The 14679-nt window shown below is 42.0% G+C and overlaps 2 protein-coding genes across 3 annotated transcripts in view; one reads left to right on the plus strand and one right to left on the minus strand.

The window, feature by feature from the left end:
• Positions 1–10036, plus strand: part of notch3 (notch receptor 3) — a 27596-nt gene extending 17560 nt beyond the window's left edge. Inside the window, exons 14-33 of one of the 2 annotated variants that reach the window (XM_026164627.1) lie at positions 184–329; positions 555–788; positions 883–1035; positions 1163–1391; positions 1520–1721; positions 1829–1985; positions 2080–2264; positions 2370–2502; positions 3014–3271; positions 3379–3491; positions 3600–4126; positions 4221–4535; positions 4626–4765; positions 4850–5072; positions 5219–5309; positions 5449–5617; positions 5753–6057; positions 6186–6333; positions 6438–6535; positions 6638–10036. In XM_026164627.1, coding sequence (XP_026020412.1) covers positions 184–329; positions 555–788; positions 883–1035; positions 1163–1391; positions 1520–1721; positions 1829–1985; positions 2080–2264; positions 2370–2502; positions 3014–3271; positions 3379–3491; positions 3600–4126; positions 4221–4535; positions 4626–4765; positions 4850–5072; positions 5219–5309; positions 5449–5617; positions 5753–6057; positions 6186–6333; positions 6438–6535; positions 6638–8128 — 5317 coding nt within the window. In that variant the 3' untranslated portion in view covers positions 8129–10036. Of the gene's footprint in view, positions 1–183; positions 330–554; positions 789–882; positions 1036–1162; positions 1392–1519; positions 1722–1828; positions 1986–2079; positions 2265–2369; positions 2511–3013; positions 3272–3378; positions 3492–3599; positions 4127–4220; positions 4536–4625; positions 4766–4849; positions 5073–5218; positions 5310–5448; positions 5618–5752; positions 6058–6185; positions 6334–6437; positions 6536–6637 lie in introns of those variants that run through there. The other variant, XM_026164628.1, reaches the window with a different exon arrangement.
• Positions 9543–14219, minus strand: LOC113020591 (retinol dehydrogenase 8). The gene is made up of 7 exons (XM_026164680.1): positions 14082–14219; positions 13035–13170; positions 12780–12941; positions 12501–12680; positions 12315–12408; positions 11968–12151; positions 9543–11000 (listed from the first exon to the last, which is right to left on the minus strand). Exons 2-7 carry the CDS (start codon positions 13129–13131, stop codon positions 10791–10793), a joined length of 927 nt encoding a protein of 308 aa, XP_026020465.1. The 5' UTR covers positions 13132–13170; positions 14082–14219; the 3' UTR covers positions 9543–10790.
• Positions 14220–14679: the final 460 nt, after the last annotated feature.

Consider the following 14679-nt stretch of genomic DNA (forward strand, 5'->3'; position numbering starts at 1 on the left):
ATATATATTTAACAGCTTTTTTAAACTTTAAAGTGATTCAGATGGGCACATAGGAAACATAATCTTGAAATGGGCTCCATCCAAGACTGTGGTTAATCCTATAACTTATACATCAGGTCAATGTTATTTCATTCTTACAAACTGAACATTTTTGGCTTATTAACTGTTCTCTGGTATTTCCAGTTACCGCTGTGACTGTGAGCCGGGATGGGTGGGAAAGAACTGTGACCTGGACAGGAACGACTGTCTGCCAAGTCCCTGCCAGAATGCTGGCACATGCATTGATCAACTCAATGGTTTCACCTGCAAGTGTCGCCAAGGCTTCAGAGGTGAGAGGGCATCAAAGTAGCCAAACACACCATCAACCTTAAAATGTTCAGTAGAAAGAGCAGAATACACACGTATAGCACATGCAGCAGAGAAGAAATAGCTAAACATATCTGATGTCCTCCATGAATTTTCATCTTAGGCTATGGCAATTGTCTACCTCCCCCTAGTGGTACATAAAAATATGCTAATCCATACATATATTCGTCTCCTTTGTCCTTTGACAGGTAACCTCTGCCAGGTGAACATCAATGAATGTGAGTCCAGTCCCTGTCTGAACAAGGGCACTTGTGTAGATGGCGTGGCAAGTTTCACTTGCCTGTGTGAGCTTCCTTACAGTGGACCCACTTGTGCTGAAGTCCTTACTCCTTGCTCTCCTAATCCCTGTGCCAATCATGCTGCCTGCATCCACACACCAGATTACATGGGTTATCAATGCAAATGCCCACCAGGGTGGCAAGGTTCGCAAATTTTGTATTCAGTCATCTCAGTGCTTAGCATAGATAGTCTAATTGGAAGCTTACAGCTATATCTTGTGAAACGCTTCCTTTACAGGTCAGCTGTGTAACAGAGATGTGAATGAATGTATCTCAAACCCCTGCAAAAACCGTGGGACTTGCGCTAACACGCTCGGAGGGTTTGTGTGCTCTTGCAGAGCAGGATATACTGGGCTAACCTGCGAAACAGACATCAATGACTGTTCACCTAGTGAGTTGCTGTTTACACTTACAGTTATCATATAATTATTAAATGACTGTTACTAATAAATAAAATGCCAAATTCATGTGCAGGTACTGTATTTGCCCAAAGCTGTTTTCTTCTCTTTTGCTTTTAGATCCCTGCCTAAGTGGAGGTTCCTGTACAGATGGTGTGAACTTCTTCCACTGTAGCTGTCTGCCAGGCTTTACAGGGTCTCATTGTTCTGTAGAGATCAATGAATGCCAAAGTTCCCCTTGCAAAAATGGAGGCACTTGCACAGATTATGTTAACTCCTACACCTGTACCTGTATGCCTGGGTTTACTGGCATCCACTGCGAAACAAACATCCCTGATTGTACTGAAAGGTGTGTATCTGGAGCTATATCATGTACTCAAAAAAATAATCTAGCTATACAATACAACATAAAGTGAATATAAAATTAATTTTTGGGTAAAATGAAGTACAAGCTTACATTTTCACACATGTCCACAGCTCTTGCTTCAATGGGGGGACATGCACAGATAAAATCAATGGATATTCCTGTACTTGTCGCTCTGGCTTCACCGGGTCCCACTGCCAGTATGAAGTCAATGAGTGTGACTCCCAGCCCTGCCTCAATGGAGGCATTTGTCAGGATGCCCTGGAGTCATTCCGTTGCTCTTGCCCCAAGGGCTATACTGGCAACCGTTGTCAGGTACAAATATTTAAATGCACCCCTGAAATTTCACGTTTAGGACTTTAATTGTCATACACAAATAAAACAAATAAATTCTAAATTCAGTCGCTCTCTTCCTTACATAGACGCCAGTTGATTGGTGCAGGCGCGCATCTCCATGTCATAATGGAGGACGCTGCCGTCAAAAGGATGCCTCATTCATCTGTGAATGTACTGATGGCTGGTCTGGCCGTTACTGTGACATCCCTAGAGTCTCCTGTGAAGCTGCTGCCCGCCAAAGAGGTATTTTAATGTTGGGTACAATTTGATGTAACCTCTGTCTGCGTTTGTGACTAAGTTACTGATGTAAACTTTGCTCACAAATCTATGTTATTAGGGCTCCAGACGGATGAACTATGCCACCATGGTGGTCACTGTGTTAATACCGGGAATACTCACTATTGCAAATGTCCTAATGACTACACTGGAAGCTATTGCGAAAATCAAGTGGATCATTGTGAAGACAAACCTTGCCGCAATGGCGCCACCTGCAGGGGATATGTGGGAGGATACCAGTGTGATGTAAGTTTCTTTGTTTTAACATGTTCTTTTCCTTTTAATTGTCAGATTTCAAAACAGTCTGGGTTTCTTTTTTGCTTTCAAAAATTAATTGTTGTGTCATTACAGTGTATGCCAGGTTATACCGGAAAGGACTGCGAGATAGAAATCAACGAGTGCCAGTCTCATCCCTGCCAGAATGGAGGCACTTGCATTGATTTGGTGGGACACTATATCTGCTCCTGTCCCCCTGGCACCCTGGGTATGTAAGCACATGTAAAACAAAACCCTATGCTTACTAGTGAATACTTTGGTGGCAGATTTCTTTTCTTATGTATGGATCACTTTGGTAATAGCAATATCACTTTCTCACTTAGTTGTATGCATGTAGAATGTTATCACAAGTGGGCCTCATGTTTATTGCACCTTCACAGAGGGCCTATTGTAGAGTAGAAGGCATCCAGGCGCTGCATGTAAAGTCGTAGTTTCCATGTTAGGGGGAAGGTTTTCAAGGATGAGCTGAGCTGAAGGTATAGACTCACATGATGTGTGGAGGAATTTTCTTTGTCTGTGAGTTTGGTCAAGTCATATAAGACATGAGCGAACCACGCCCATCTGCTTAGGTGTTTGACTGGAACGTGTTTCTCCATATTGCAATATGTTATTAAACCCACTTCAAATAATGCTCGCCGGTGTTTGCAGTTTATTTTAAAAACAACAAAATAAATATCTCATGTATACGAAGAGTTTATAATTACCCTGTCCTTTTAAAGGTGTTCTCTGTGAGATCAACGAAGATGACTGTGCTCCACACCCAAGGCTACGCAATGCGCCTCCTAAGTGCCTAAACAATGGCACCTGTGTGGACAGAGTAGGTGGATATCGCTGCAACTGTCCCCCTGGTTTCACAGGAGAAAGATGTGAAGGAGACATAAATGAGTGTCTCTCTCAGCCCTGCATTCCTTCCAACAGTCTTGATTGCATACAGTTGCCCAATGACTACCAATGTGTCTGCAAGCCCGGCTTCACAGGTTAGACACCTATGAACAATTCCCATTCTCCATGAACCTTCATCGTGCTTTTTTGTTGTTGTTGTTGACCAAATGTATAACTTTACTAACTATACCTTGTTTTTTAGGTCGGAGGTGTCAGAGTAGGTTCAGTGTGTGTGAGTCTCAGCCTTGTCAGAATGGAGGAGTCTGTTCAATAACTAGCAGCTCTTCTCAGGGATACACCTGCACATGCCAACTTGTAAGTGTAAATATGAAAAGCTTGTAATTTGGCCTCCTAGTTTTTAAATTACAGCATTCTTGATTTAAAGGTTCATATATCAACCTCCAAAAATTATGTCTCTCTTAGGGTTATGCAGGGCCTAACTGTGAAAGAAGCATGTCCTGTCGGGAGCTATCCTGCTACAACGGAGGTAGCTGTTCACTTACCCTAAGAGGGGCTCGTTGCACATGTCTACCAGGTTATGGTGGACCCCAGTGTCAGCATCGCAGCAATGATGGGTGCTCAGCCATGCCCTGCCGCAATGGAGGACTATGCACTGAAGAGACCAGCTTCCCATTTTTCAACTGTCAGTGTCTCAGTGGATGGAAGGGCAGACGATGTGAGCACAGCAGAACCACTGTCCCTCCAGTCCCCTCATGCCCTCTGGCAGACTGTGATGCCAAAGCTGCAGATGGTTTTTGTGACAAACAATGTAATTCATTGCCTTGTCACTGGGACGGCGGTGACTGCTCTCTAGCGATGAAGCCCTGGGATAAATGTGGAGACCCACACTGCTGGCGTGTCTTCAACAATAGCCAGTGTGACAAGTCCTGTAACAACGCTGACTGTCTGTATGACAACTTTGACTGCAAAACTAAGGAGAAAGTTTGCAAGTGAGTTTAAATTTTCAGTTTAAAGGATACTCGCCAGTATTTACAGAACTGAGAAAATTTCACGTGCTTAACCTTCTGTTTATATCATCTCCAGTCCAATATATGAAGCCTATTGCATCGACCACTATGCTGATGGAAAATGTGACCAGGGCTGCAACACAGAAGAGTGTGGTTGGGATGGCCTGGACTGTGCAACGAAAGTTGCAGAAAAACTTGCTGAGAACGTCTTGGTTTTGGTTGTTCTAATGCCTCCAGAGGAGCTTCTTCGCACCGGGACAGTTTTTCTGCAGAAATTAAGTGCTATCCTACGCACTTCAGTCCGTTTCAGGCTAGACAGCAATGGAAAAGCTATGATCCAACCCTACACCCGCGAAAGCGCACGCATGAAGCGGGAACTGGAAGTCATTGGGTCAGTCAGGCATACAGTAAAATAAAAGCCTAAGCCTTTCCTGTAGATTGTACATTACACTAAACTCTTGCTTCTCTGCTGTTTCTGTAGCTCGATAGTCTATGTAGAAATAGACAACCGCTTATGCACGGAGGACTGCTTCTTAACAGCTGACAGTGCTGCAGAGTACCTTGGAGCTCTGTCAGCAGTAGAAGGGCTCCAGTTCCCCTACCCCCTCAAAGAAGTCCGTGGTGAGTAGGGATACTTATTATGCACAAATGAACTACAACTAATAAGTTACAAATGTGTAATTATGTCTTTCCTTCTCCCCACAGGTGAAAAAATCAATGGCACCATTGTTGAATTACCCTTCTATCTGATGGTGGTGGGGATAGCTTCTGTTTTTCTTTTAGTCATCCTTATCATAGGCATGCTAATTGCTCGCAGAAAAAGAGAGCACAGCACCCTGTGGTTCCCTGAAGGCTTCTTCCTCAAGAAGGAGCCCAGCAGCAACAAAAACCGCAGAGAACCTGTGGGCCAGGATGCTCTGGGAATGAAGTAAGTTATGATAAGTGCCTTGAGGCAAGTATTGTTGTATTTTGGGAGTATATAATAAAAATTGAATTGAATTGAATTGAAGTGCTTTCATTTTTTAATTAAATATTACCCCTCTTGGATTTACATTGTTATTCATCTGCCAACAGGCACATGCCAAAAACTGTGGAAGAATCTCTCCTCGGAGATCATAGTGACCAGTGGATAGATACAGACTGCCCAGAACCAAAAAGGCTCAAGGTCGGTTTTGCAAGTGTTTTGCAGTTTACATAAACAGAAGCACAAGAGTGTGTATGTGTGTCTGTGTGTGTATGTTTTTAAGCCACTTGCATTTAAAATGTTTTCTGTCTCTTTTTTTAATCTTTTCCTGTAATTTCAGGTTGAGGAGCCAAGTATGCTTTCAGACGCTGAAGATACAGTGGACTGCAGACAGTGGACACAGCATCACCTTGCAGCTGCAGATATCCGTGTGCCTCCCACCATGCCCCTCACTCCACCCCAAGGAGAATTTGAAAGTGACTGCATGGATGTTAATGTCCGAGGCCCAGGTTGGTAGTGATATCAAGTAAAGTTTTCAAATTGAAACTGTCATTTGCAAATAACTTTTATACTTTCCTCTTACAGTATAATTCAGCAACCAAATAGACATTAACTCACGCACGCCTGTTTTCATCTCCTAACAGATGGTTTTACACCTCTGATGCTGGCATCATTCTGTGGAGGTGGCTTAGAGTCTGAGGTAGCAGACGAGGAGGAGAATGAAGAGTGTTCTGCCAACATCATCTCTGACCTAATCTACCAGGGTGCATCCCTTGCAGCCCAAACAGACCGCACTGGTGAGACAGCCCTTCACCTGGCTGCTCGCTACGCACGTGCTGATGCTGCCAAGAGGCTGCTGGATGCTGGAGCAGATGCCAATGCTCAGGACAACACGGGACGCACCCCATTACATGCTGCTGTAGCTGCAGATGCACAGGGTGTCTTCCAGGTAATCAACACATACTGGTTATTTGATATGCTACATCGGAATGTGATTGGAATACTGTAGCACATTTCTTGCACATTTCAATTGTTTATAAATTAAAATTTAAAATTTAATCTGTCACACACTTCTAGATTCTGATCAGAAACCGAGCCACGGATCTTGACTCACGTATGTACGACGGATCAACAGCACTAATCTTGGCTGCACGGCTGGCAGTAGAGGGCATGGTAGAGGAGCTCATCACGTGCCATGCAGATGTTAATGCAGTTGATGAGTTGGGTAAGTATGTGCCATTTATCACACATGTCCTAATGCATGCATTCCCAATGCATTCATTATACTGAAATCATTTCTCTTAATTTGAATTGTTTGTTGTGTCTTAGGTAAATCTGCCTTGCACTGGGCTGCTGCCGTCAACAATGTGGATGCCACTATTGCCTTGCTCAAGAATGGTGCAAACAAAGATATGCAAGATCTTAAGGTATGTCATTCTTCTATATTGTTTTTAAGACACTTTTTCACAACTGCACCTTTATACGTGTTTGTATCTAACAATCTCTGTTAATTTTATTTCTTTTTTCAGGAGGAAACCCCACTGTTTCTTGCAGCCCGTGAGGGCAGCTGTCATGCTGTGAAGGTGTTGCTGGCTCACTTTGCAAACAGAGAAATCACAGACCATATGGACAGGCTGCCAAGAGACATTGCTCAAGAGCGTATGCATCATGACATTGTACAGCTTCTTGATGAATATAACACAGTGAGGAGCCCCCAGGGCCATGGCGGAGCAGGTCACCACCTCACTGGGGGACACACCTTGTCTCCTCTTATGTGTCCTCCCAGCGCTTTTCTACCTAATCTGAAGAACACCCCACAGGGTAAGAAAAACCGTCGGCCTGGGGCCAAAGGTTCTAGCCTAGGAGGCCAGCATGCCGCTAGCCTGAAGGAGTCAGTGAAGGCCCGCAATAAGAAGCTAACCCTGGACATGCAGAGTGCCTTACTGGAGAGCTCAGTTACTCTGTCCCCAGTTGACTCACTGGACTCACCTCATGGGGGAGCTAGCAATGCTGGCTACATCACCAACCCCACGTCTCCAGTCGCCATGCAGTCACCAGGGCTTTTCCACCCATCAGTGTCTGTCCCAAACACCCCGATGGTACATGGCAGCATGTTAGAGGGAGGTGGCCCCTTTGCAGTGTCTCTAGCCCAACTCAATGATCTAGGAAGTGGAGGAATGTCCTTGCAGGGACGCGTCTCTATGACATCAGATATCAACCATGGCTATGTGCTGAATTCAAGCCAGATGGGGCTAAATATGGGCATGGTCAGTCCTGTCAGCGTGCCCTTTGATTGGCACAATCGCATGCCCCCTTCATCCCAATGTGGTCAACAGGTAGTGAATATTGTGCAGAGCAGCCAGGCAGGCATGCACCCCCAGAGTCCAGCCATGCAGCAACAGGGCATGCTGATGCACCAACAGCAGATCTACCGTAATCCCATGCTGCAGCCAACACCTGTTACCTCCACACCCACTATAAGCCCCGTAAAGCTGCCTTTGATTGCTGAGCAACAGCAGCAGCAACAGCAGCAACCACAGCAACAGCTCATGAATCACAACATTACCAACCAGCAAAGCATGGCTTCCGCCCCACCAACACCCCAGACATCACAGGCCCCACCAGCCTTCTTCCAGCAGCAGCAGATGCCTCAGCAGTCCTCCCAGCCACAGCCTCCTGCTCAGGTCCCCCAGGCAGCCACATCAGCAGCTCAGCCAGCTCAGGCGCTCCCCTCCCAGCCTAGTGGTAGCATGGCAGGAAAGGAGGATTACCCTACCCCTCCCTCCCAGCACAGCTATTCATCCACAATGGATGCCACACCCAAGCATTACCCTCATTTGCCCAGTGAGCACCCTTACCTGACACCGTCTCCAGAGTCTCCTGAGCACTGGTCCAGTCCTTCTCCTCACTGCGTCTCCGATTGGTCGGATTCCACACCCAGCCCAGCAGTTGCTGTCCCTGCCCAGACCCAAATTACTCAAATTCCAGAGGCCAATGGCAAGATGCAAGTTTTTGCATGAAGATCATATAGCCTCTGCTTGAAAATGGACCAAGGGTGAAAGAATTTGAGGACTGGCTCTTGGGGTCTGTCTGTGTTTTTATGTGTCAGCCTGTTTCCAAGATTTTCATTGGATTTGGATTGACTGCTTATCACGAGGATTGTCTGCTGGTCGATTTTGCAGAGAAAAAAAGTAAAGGGATATGTGTGTTGTCTGAAAAAACAGCAGACAATTTAATGAAGTAATTCTGTCACAGATGGACTTGTTTTTTATTATAAAAAAAAGTATATGAAGAAAACCAAGTCTTTCATTTCAAAGACTTGGGACATTCCTAAAAACTAACAAACATTTAAAAGTAGATAAGAGGAAAAGTGAAATGCTGAAGGGAATTCATTTATTTTTATTTATTGTCTTTATCTATCTAAACTACTTTTTAGTTCTTTTTCTCTGTCCTAGCTTCTCATATAAAGTGTCACCCCAAGATTAAAAACAGATTGAAATGAAAAACAAAAACATTTCAAAAATTGCCCTGCAATTGTGATATCTTCAGCTGATTTGTGGTTTTCCATATTAGTATTATGAACAAGAATGTAGATAAGTGTCTCTAAAGCACTTCAAACGACCAGCCCAATAGAGCAAGTGTGGGTCCGGTACAAAATGATTAAAATGGATATTTATAATATATGGGTGGCATTTAATCCATGGTAATTTTCTTTATCGCCTTTCAAAATGAGGTCAACAGAGTAAAGTTTTAGTTAATGCTTCCATTTGTAGCTTCTTACTGACACTGAAGTATATGTACTGCCAACCTTGATAGCTTCAGTTTTAAGGCATGTTTATATTCACGTTAAAAGAAATATGTTTCAAACAGAACTGTTTTGCCTATAAAATCAGCCGCTCACTGCCGTTATGTTTTACTTTGCTTTATATTCTGTATATTTTTTTTAAACACCATTTCAGATATGCTAAGCTTTGCTTGTATCAGCTGCTATTTTCTTTAGTCTTCCCTGCAAAACATTCCTCCATGTTGCTGGTCTTATTGAGTCTGGATTCTGCACCACTCAGTGGGATCCAGCACAGAACAGAACACAGACTAGCAGAATTTGTTAAGCTTGTGATGTCCCTGAGCAGACTAAATGGACTATTTGCAGCAGTTAAGATCTCGGTGGCACTCTCACCTTGTGATGTAGTGGTCAGCATGAAGGCGTGGCTACTGGGTTGTAACTGCTTATGCCCTGTCACTCCTCAGGGAGGTGTTTTATGGCATGCAGTGGGATAGTGCCCCTGCATCTACAGTAGTATCAGTCCAGGGGCTATGTGGTTGCATCTTAAGATGAATGTTAAAATAGACCCAAGGAAAAAAACACTACCATGTAGTGTTGTTCCCTATAACTTTTTTGCTAAATTCTGAGATGACACTGTCATTTAGCTAACCGAGAGTTGACCAAGTCTTTTATTTCATTGTGACATCCTTAACATTTTGTGGGCATTTCAACATAAAGTCAGATAATAATAGTAGAATTTTACAAAAGTACGTTTCGCATGTTTATTTTGTGACAACATGAACAGAAATAAGTTGGCCACCACTTTAGTGTGTCATAGACTTATTATATCTTTCATTTATTGTTTATTCTGTTCATTATAGAATCAGATACTGTTCTTCCAGACCTGAGAAACATGTTCACAGTCCAGTTCACATCTTACTTAAAATGAAAACAGTTTTTTGGCTGTTTATTTGTTTATTTTTATATATAACTTGTTTTACAATTTCTCTACCAGGCCGCACTAAGTGTTTTGTACATTTCAATCTCTCAAGTTCTGTTTGTAAATATGTTTGTTCTGGGTAGATCATTGCTTGAGAAATATTGTTTCTAAAATGATTGTTGTGTACTAAAAGGACAAAAATAAAATGTACTTCATTTAGCATTATTTCAAGCTGAGGCTGTGACTGATTTTTTTTACACGTTAGTTAACAGTTAACATAAATTTAATGTTAATGTACAAATGTCCACTCTTTTTACATCAAAGTTTTGGATACCTCCTGTTCGAGTTGCTATGCTAGACAAACTATGTGATGGCACTGTTACTGAATTATCCAAACATATTTTCCACATTATGTTTACCTCTAGGATTGCTCAAAATACAATTAGGACTATTCACAGGAACTTATTGCAGTGGAGGTGAGACCCAAACATTAATTTCAAATGTTAAATCATTGCTCTTTTATTATTTGCATTCACAACATTTATTTTAAGATCGACTCAACTCTTGTATTATATCTGCAAAAAGGTTAAATCGAAGGCATGTAATTTATATAATCAAGTACATCGTTTTAATAGTTTTGCGTTTAGATTTTGTTAGCATCATTACAGTGTAGTAGTTCTTGTTTTATCTAAAATTAAGAGTATGACAGAAATCTTAGTAGACAGTTAAGTACATAAATATTACACAAATTAGTAATAAACACAACTTTTTCAGTTACTACTGTACTGATAAAATGATAAACACTTTTGCTCAGAAAGAAACTATATATCACCTTACAGTTGGGTGTTACAAATAAAATAATATAGTATAATATAATAAAATATAATATAATAAAGTCATAGCTATCGCTCTCGAGAATTATCTTCACGTGAATAATACTTCTAATCTGTGCAACAATAGAATCCTCATATTCACAGAATCATTTCTTTCCTGCCCTCCTCTGCAGAAGGCGCAGAACCCCCAGCGTAGCACTAAACACGCGGTCATGTTTAAAGATCATCTTGTAGAATGTGTGCAGAGGCAGTTGGCCAGTTGGATCTGCATGCTTGAGGGCAGTCATGGGCATGTACACTTTGTTGGTCTGGTGACGCAGAGGAGGGTCCTTGGCTGTGATCACGTTAACTGTTTGCTGAAAAATAAAAGCAAAAAAATTAAAACATTCATAAGTTTTCTTTTTTTTTGTTTCCCGTTTGGATCTTTAGCCATCAGAATTGTTGTCTTAAGGCCAAGAAAGATGCCAAGCGGATTTATTTTACCAAGTGGATCATCATGGCCTTGCCATATTGGTCCATTTGATTGACCTTTATTATAATTATGTATTTATTTTACAAACGGGACAGACATAACTGGGGGATAGGACAGGGAGAAAGAATGAAAGAAAGAGAGGGAGAGAAAGAAAACCAGAGGGGAGAAGAGACGGTGAGAAAGGGGGGCAGAAAGAAAGAAAAACAAACAAAACACCTGGATCACCTGTATGGAGAAAAAAAAACAGAAGAGAAAGCAAACAAAAAAAAGAGCAACATAATAAATACAGCACCATCACCATAAACTAGCTAGCAGTAGATAACAGTAGATACTAAACATTAAACGATATTGTGCAGCACGCAAGATAGACAGCGCACAATGTGCTTTGAGGCAGCAGCCAAGAAAGGTGTAGTCCGCGTCTGTGAACACCCGTGTGTACACCTGTGTGCACACCTGTGTGGATCAGCATGCTTGTATTCCAAAGGTTTCTCCATGTAACGATCTGCTGGGGAGTGTGGGGAGGCACAGCCCCGTCCCCCAGGGCATGAAGCAGGTATGGAGGAGATCCAGGCCCCAGATATCCAGAGGCCCCAGAGTACGAGGACCCGAGGAGGACCACCAAAAGGGGGGAACCGTGCCACCCTCCTGGGAAGAGCTGAGTAGAGCCCCAAACGAGAGGTCACCCAGCAGCTACGGAGCAGAGGCCAGAGGGGGTTGTAGTGGCGTGCCCGCGGGCTCTCCCGGCAGCCTCTCTGTGCCAGAGAGGACCGAGCTTCAGGCCCATTCATAAATTTTCACTAAAAAACATGTTATTTTACCGTACCTTTAAAAACACAATTTTAACCACTTGCCTCAGCCACTTCCTCTGGTGTCTGACTTAAAGAAGTAAAGATTTCTTTAGAGTATGGAAGGTAAAGTTCCCTGAATATCCTGGCAGTCTCTTCATCCGTCCCTGATAGATCCATCTTCTCAGCACTTTCGTACATTTTCCTTTCAAACTCCGTCACCACAGGGCCAGGTTCTACTAGAGTTGTCCTTTGAACAAGGATATAAAAAAAACATAACATTAAGACCACTGTCCCTTTACACTCATTAAGTTTTTAATATTTTGCCAATGTGGGCTTACTGATAACTCAAGTTTTAGTTGTGGGCTGGCTGCATTTTTAATGCTGTAGTATGTTTCAGGACATGTAATCACTTGATGTTAAACTTCATTGCTTGCACTGCCAGACTTTCACAAAATCCTTCCACAGCAAATTTGGATGCAGAGTAGACATCGTTGAACAGAAGTCCTGGTTGGAAATATTATGAAAGATGTTAGCTTTTAGTTTTTTCTACATTGTATGCATGTTCTGAAGTTTTTTATCAGCACAAACAAACACACCCTGTAGTCCCATGACACTGCTCATCACCACAATGTGGCCACTCTGTCGCTGCTTCATGTCAGGCAACACCTCTTTCACCAGACGCACCAGGCCAAAGAAATTTGTGTCAAACAGCTCCTTCATTGCATCGATACTCTGGCACTCCAGCGGCCCAATCATGCCAACACCAGCATTGTTTACTGTAACAACAGAATACACTATGCTTTCAAACTGTATACTTGTAAAAAGAAATGTTGAATTCAATTAAAGCTTATCTACAAGATGGAGGAAAAACAGACCAAGAACATCCACCCGTCTGTTCGGCAAGCTGTTAATACATTCTTTGATGGAAGTTTCACAGCAGGCATCCAACTCTTTGATTTCGAGGGTTTTGTTTAAGGAATCGCCTGCTGCTTTCTCCAAGGGTCCCCGTTTCCCAAGATCTCTCATGGTGGCAACCACTGCCTCAGATAAAGAGGGAACACACTGACTGTCAGCAATGATGGTTACTTCTACCACCTACCTGTACTATAAGCAAGGACTGATCAGCTGACCTTTAAACCGCCTCAGTTCATCTTTGGCCAGCCGTGCAGCCACAGCCAAGCCAATGCCAGAAGAACACCCAGTCACCAGCACCCTCCGGGTTGCCATGCTTGTTGATCTTTGACCTAAAGGTTCAGGTGGTCTTGACTGGTCAGTCAAACAACGTTGAGAAAAGAGAAATATTATTAAAGATATTATTAAAGGAATATTCTTCAGCCAATGTAAAGTCTTTGTAGTAATCACTCTATTGGCATATACATCTAGCTTAGTTGGAGTTTTGTTTTGTTTTTTACCATGAATTGGATAAAAAGAAGAAATGTTACTGTTAAATACTTCTTTTTAATATGTATGTATGTATATATATATATATATATATATAAAACAGCAAAAACTGATCACTCACATAATGCACTGGTTGACAATTTACTAATTAACTTAAAAAAAATTTTAACAAAAGGTCACTTCTTGTGTGTCCATGTGAAGTGATATTAAGACTAGAGTGCCTTTGTTATTTGTTAAAAGATTACATTGGCGCTAATCTGCTTAATGTGTGCTGGAATGTTTGTCTGCCTTACCAAAGCCCAACACCTTTTTATTCAGAATGGAACCAACAGATATTCACATAAGGACATATTATAAAGAGTTATTTTAAAGAAGCGGTATTATGAAGAGAATAGAATAACACGTTTAGAGACCAAGTGTAATAATTCTTAACATTAGGGTTTGTTTGTTTTTTTAAAGATAGTATTGCTTTGTAGTTATATATTAAGTCTCACGGCATCCCAAGAGAAATTTATTAAAATAAAAAATTACAATATTTTTTCCGTAACACATTTAAGTATAATTACACTATAACAGTTCAATGCTAATTAATAAAGTACACTGTGCTAAAGCAAAGTACTTGGTATACAATTTGTAGTGAGTCAACATAAACTATCACTGCAGAATGAATAGCCTGCAGCAGACGCTGTAAATCCCTACAGGACGAGTTAACCACATTCAAGTCGAACCCTAGAGGCATGTAGTTTTCTTTGTAGTTGATATTGTAATATACCAACCTGTGGAGCGAACAGCGCTTTCTTCACAACAGTGGATATGAGAAATAAAGAGACAGTAATAAACTAGTAGCTCACTCAACTTCGTAGCGCAGCATTCGGAGAGCAGAGGCAAGACTGGGACACGGCTACATAAGCCCAGTGATTATCTAAGGTCAGTCAGGCCGACGCAGTACATGGGTGTTGTAGTTTTTTTTAGCCAACAGCAGCTCCGTTGAAAACAGCAGCCACGCCGTGGTTGTTGCTGCTCCTGTAGCAGCCTTATGCCCTTAAAAATGTTAATTAATTATATAAATGTAAATCGAAATGTTCTAAAAAAAAAACGATGGTTAACAAAGTTTACTGTAAAACGAGATCTAGGTCTCCTGTTGTAGTCCATGGAAAATACCACATTCATACCCTTATTTAAAATGCTGTTGCAGTTCGTCATTGTAACCACTATAGGTCACACTTGTTTTCCTGAACTCAGAGCTGGAGGTTACATCGACAGGCTTCAGAGGTTACCGCTATAATGAAATGGTTACAGTACGCATTACTGAAAATAGTTCAGCAACTGACTCAAAAAGGTGAAGTAATAATGTGTTAGTGTTACAGGATCTAT

Source organism: Astatotilapia calliptera, chromosome 4 (assembly GCF_900246225.1).
Source record: "Astatotilapia calliptera chromosome 4, fAstCal1.2, whole genome shotgun sequence".
Lineage (NCBI taxonomy): Eukaryota > Metazoa > Chordata > Actinopteri > Cichliformes > Cichlidae > Astatotilapia > Astatotilapia calliptera.

Excerpts from the sequence above, each read along its gene's own strand:
- LOC113020591 (XM_026164680.1), bottom strand. The coding sequence starts at position 13,131 with ATGGCAACCCGGAGGGTGCTGGTGACTGGGTGTTCTTCTGGCATTGGC. Across the intron at positions 12,942-13,034 it reads TGAACTGAGGCGGTTTAAAG|TGGTTGCCACCATGAGAGAT; the intron begins GTCAGCTGATCA and ends TATCTGAGGCAG. Across the intron at positions 12,152-12,314 it reads GCAATGAAGTTTAACATCAA|GACAACTCTAGTAGAACCTG; the intron begins GTGATTACATGT and ends CCTTGTTCAAAG.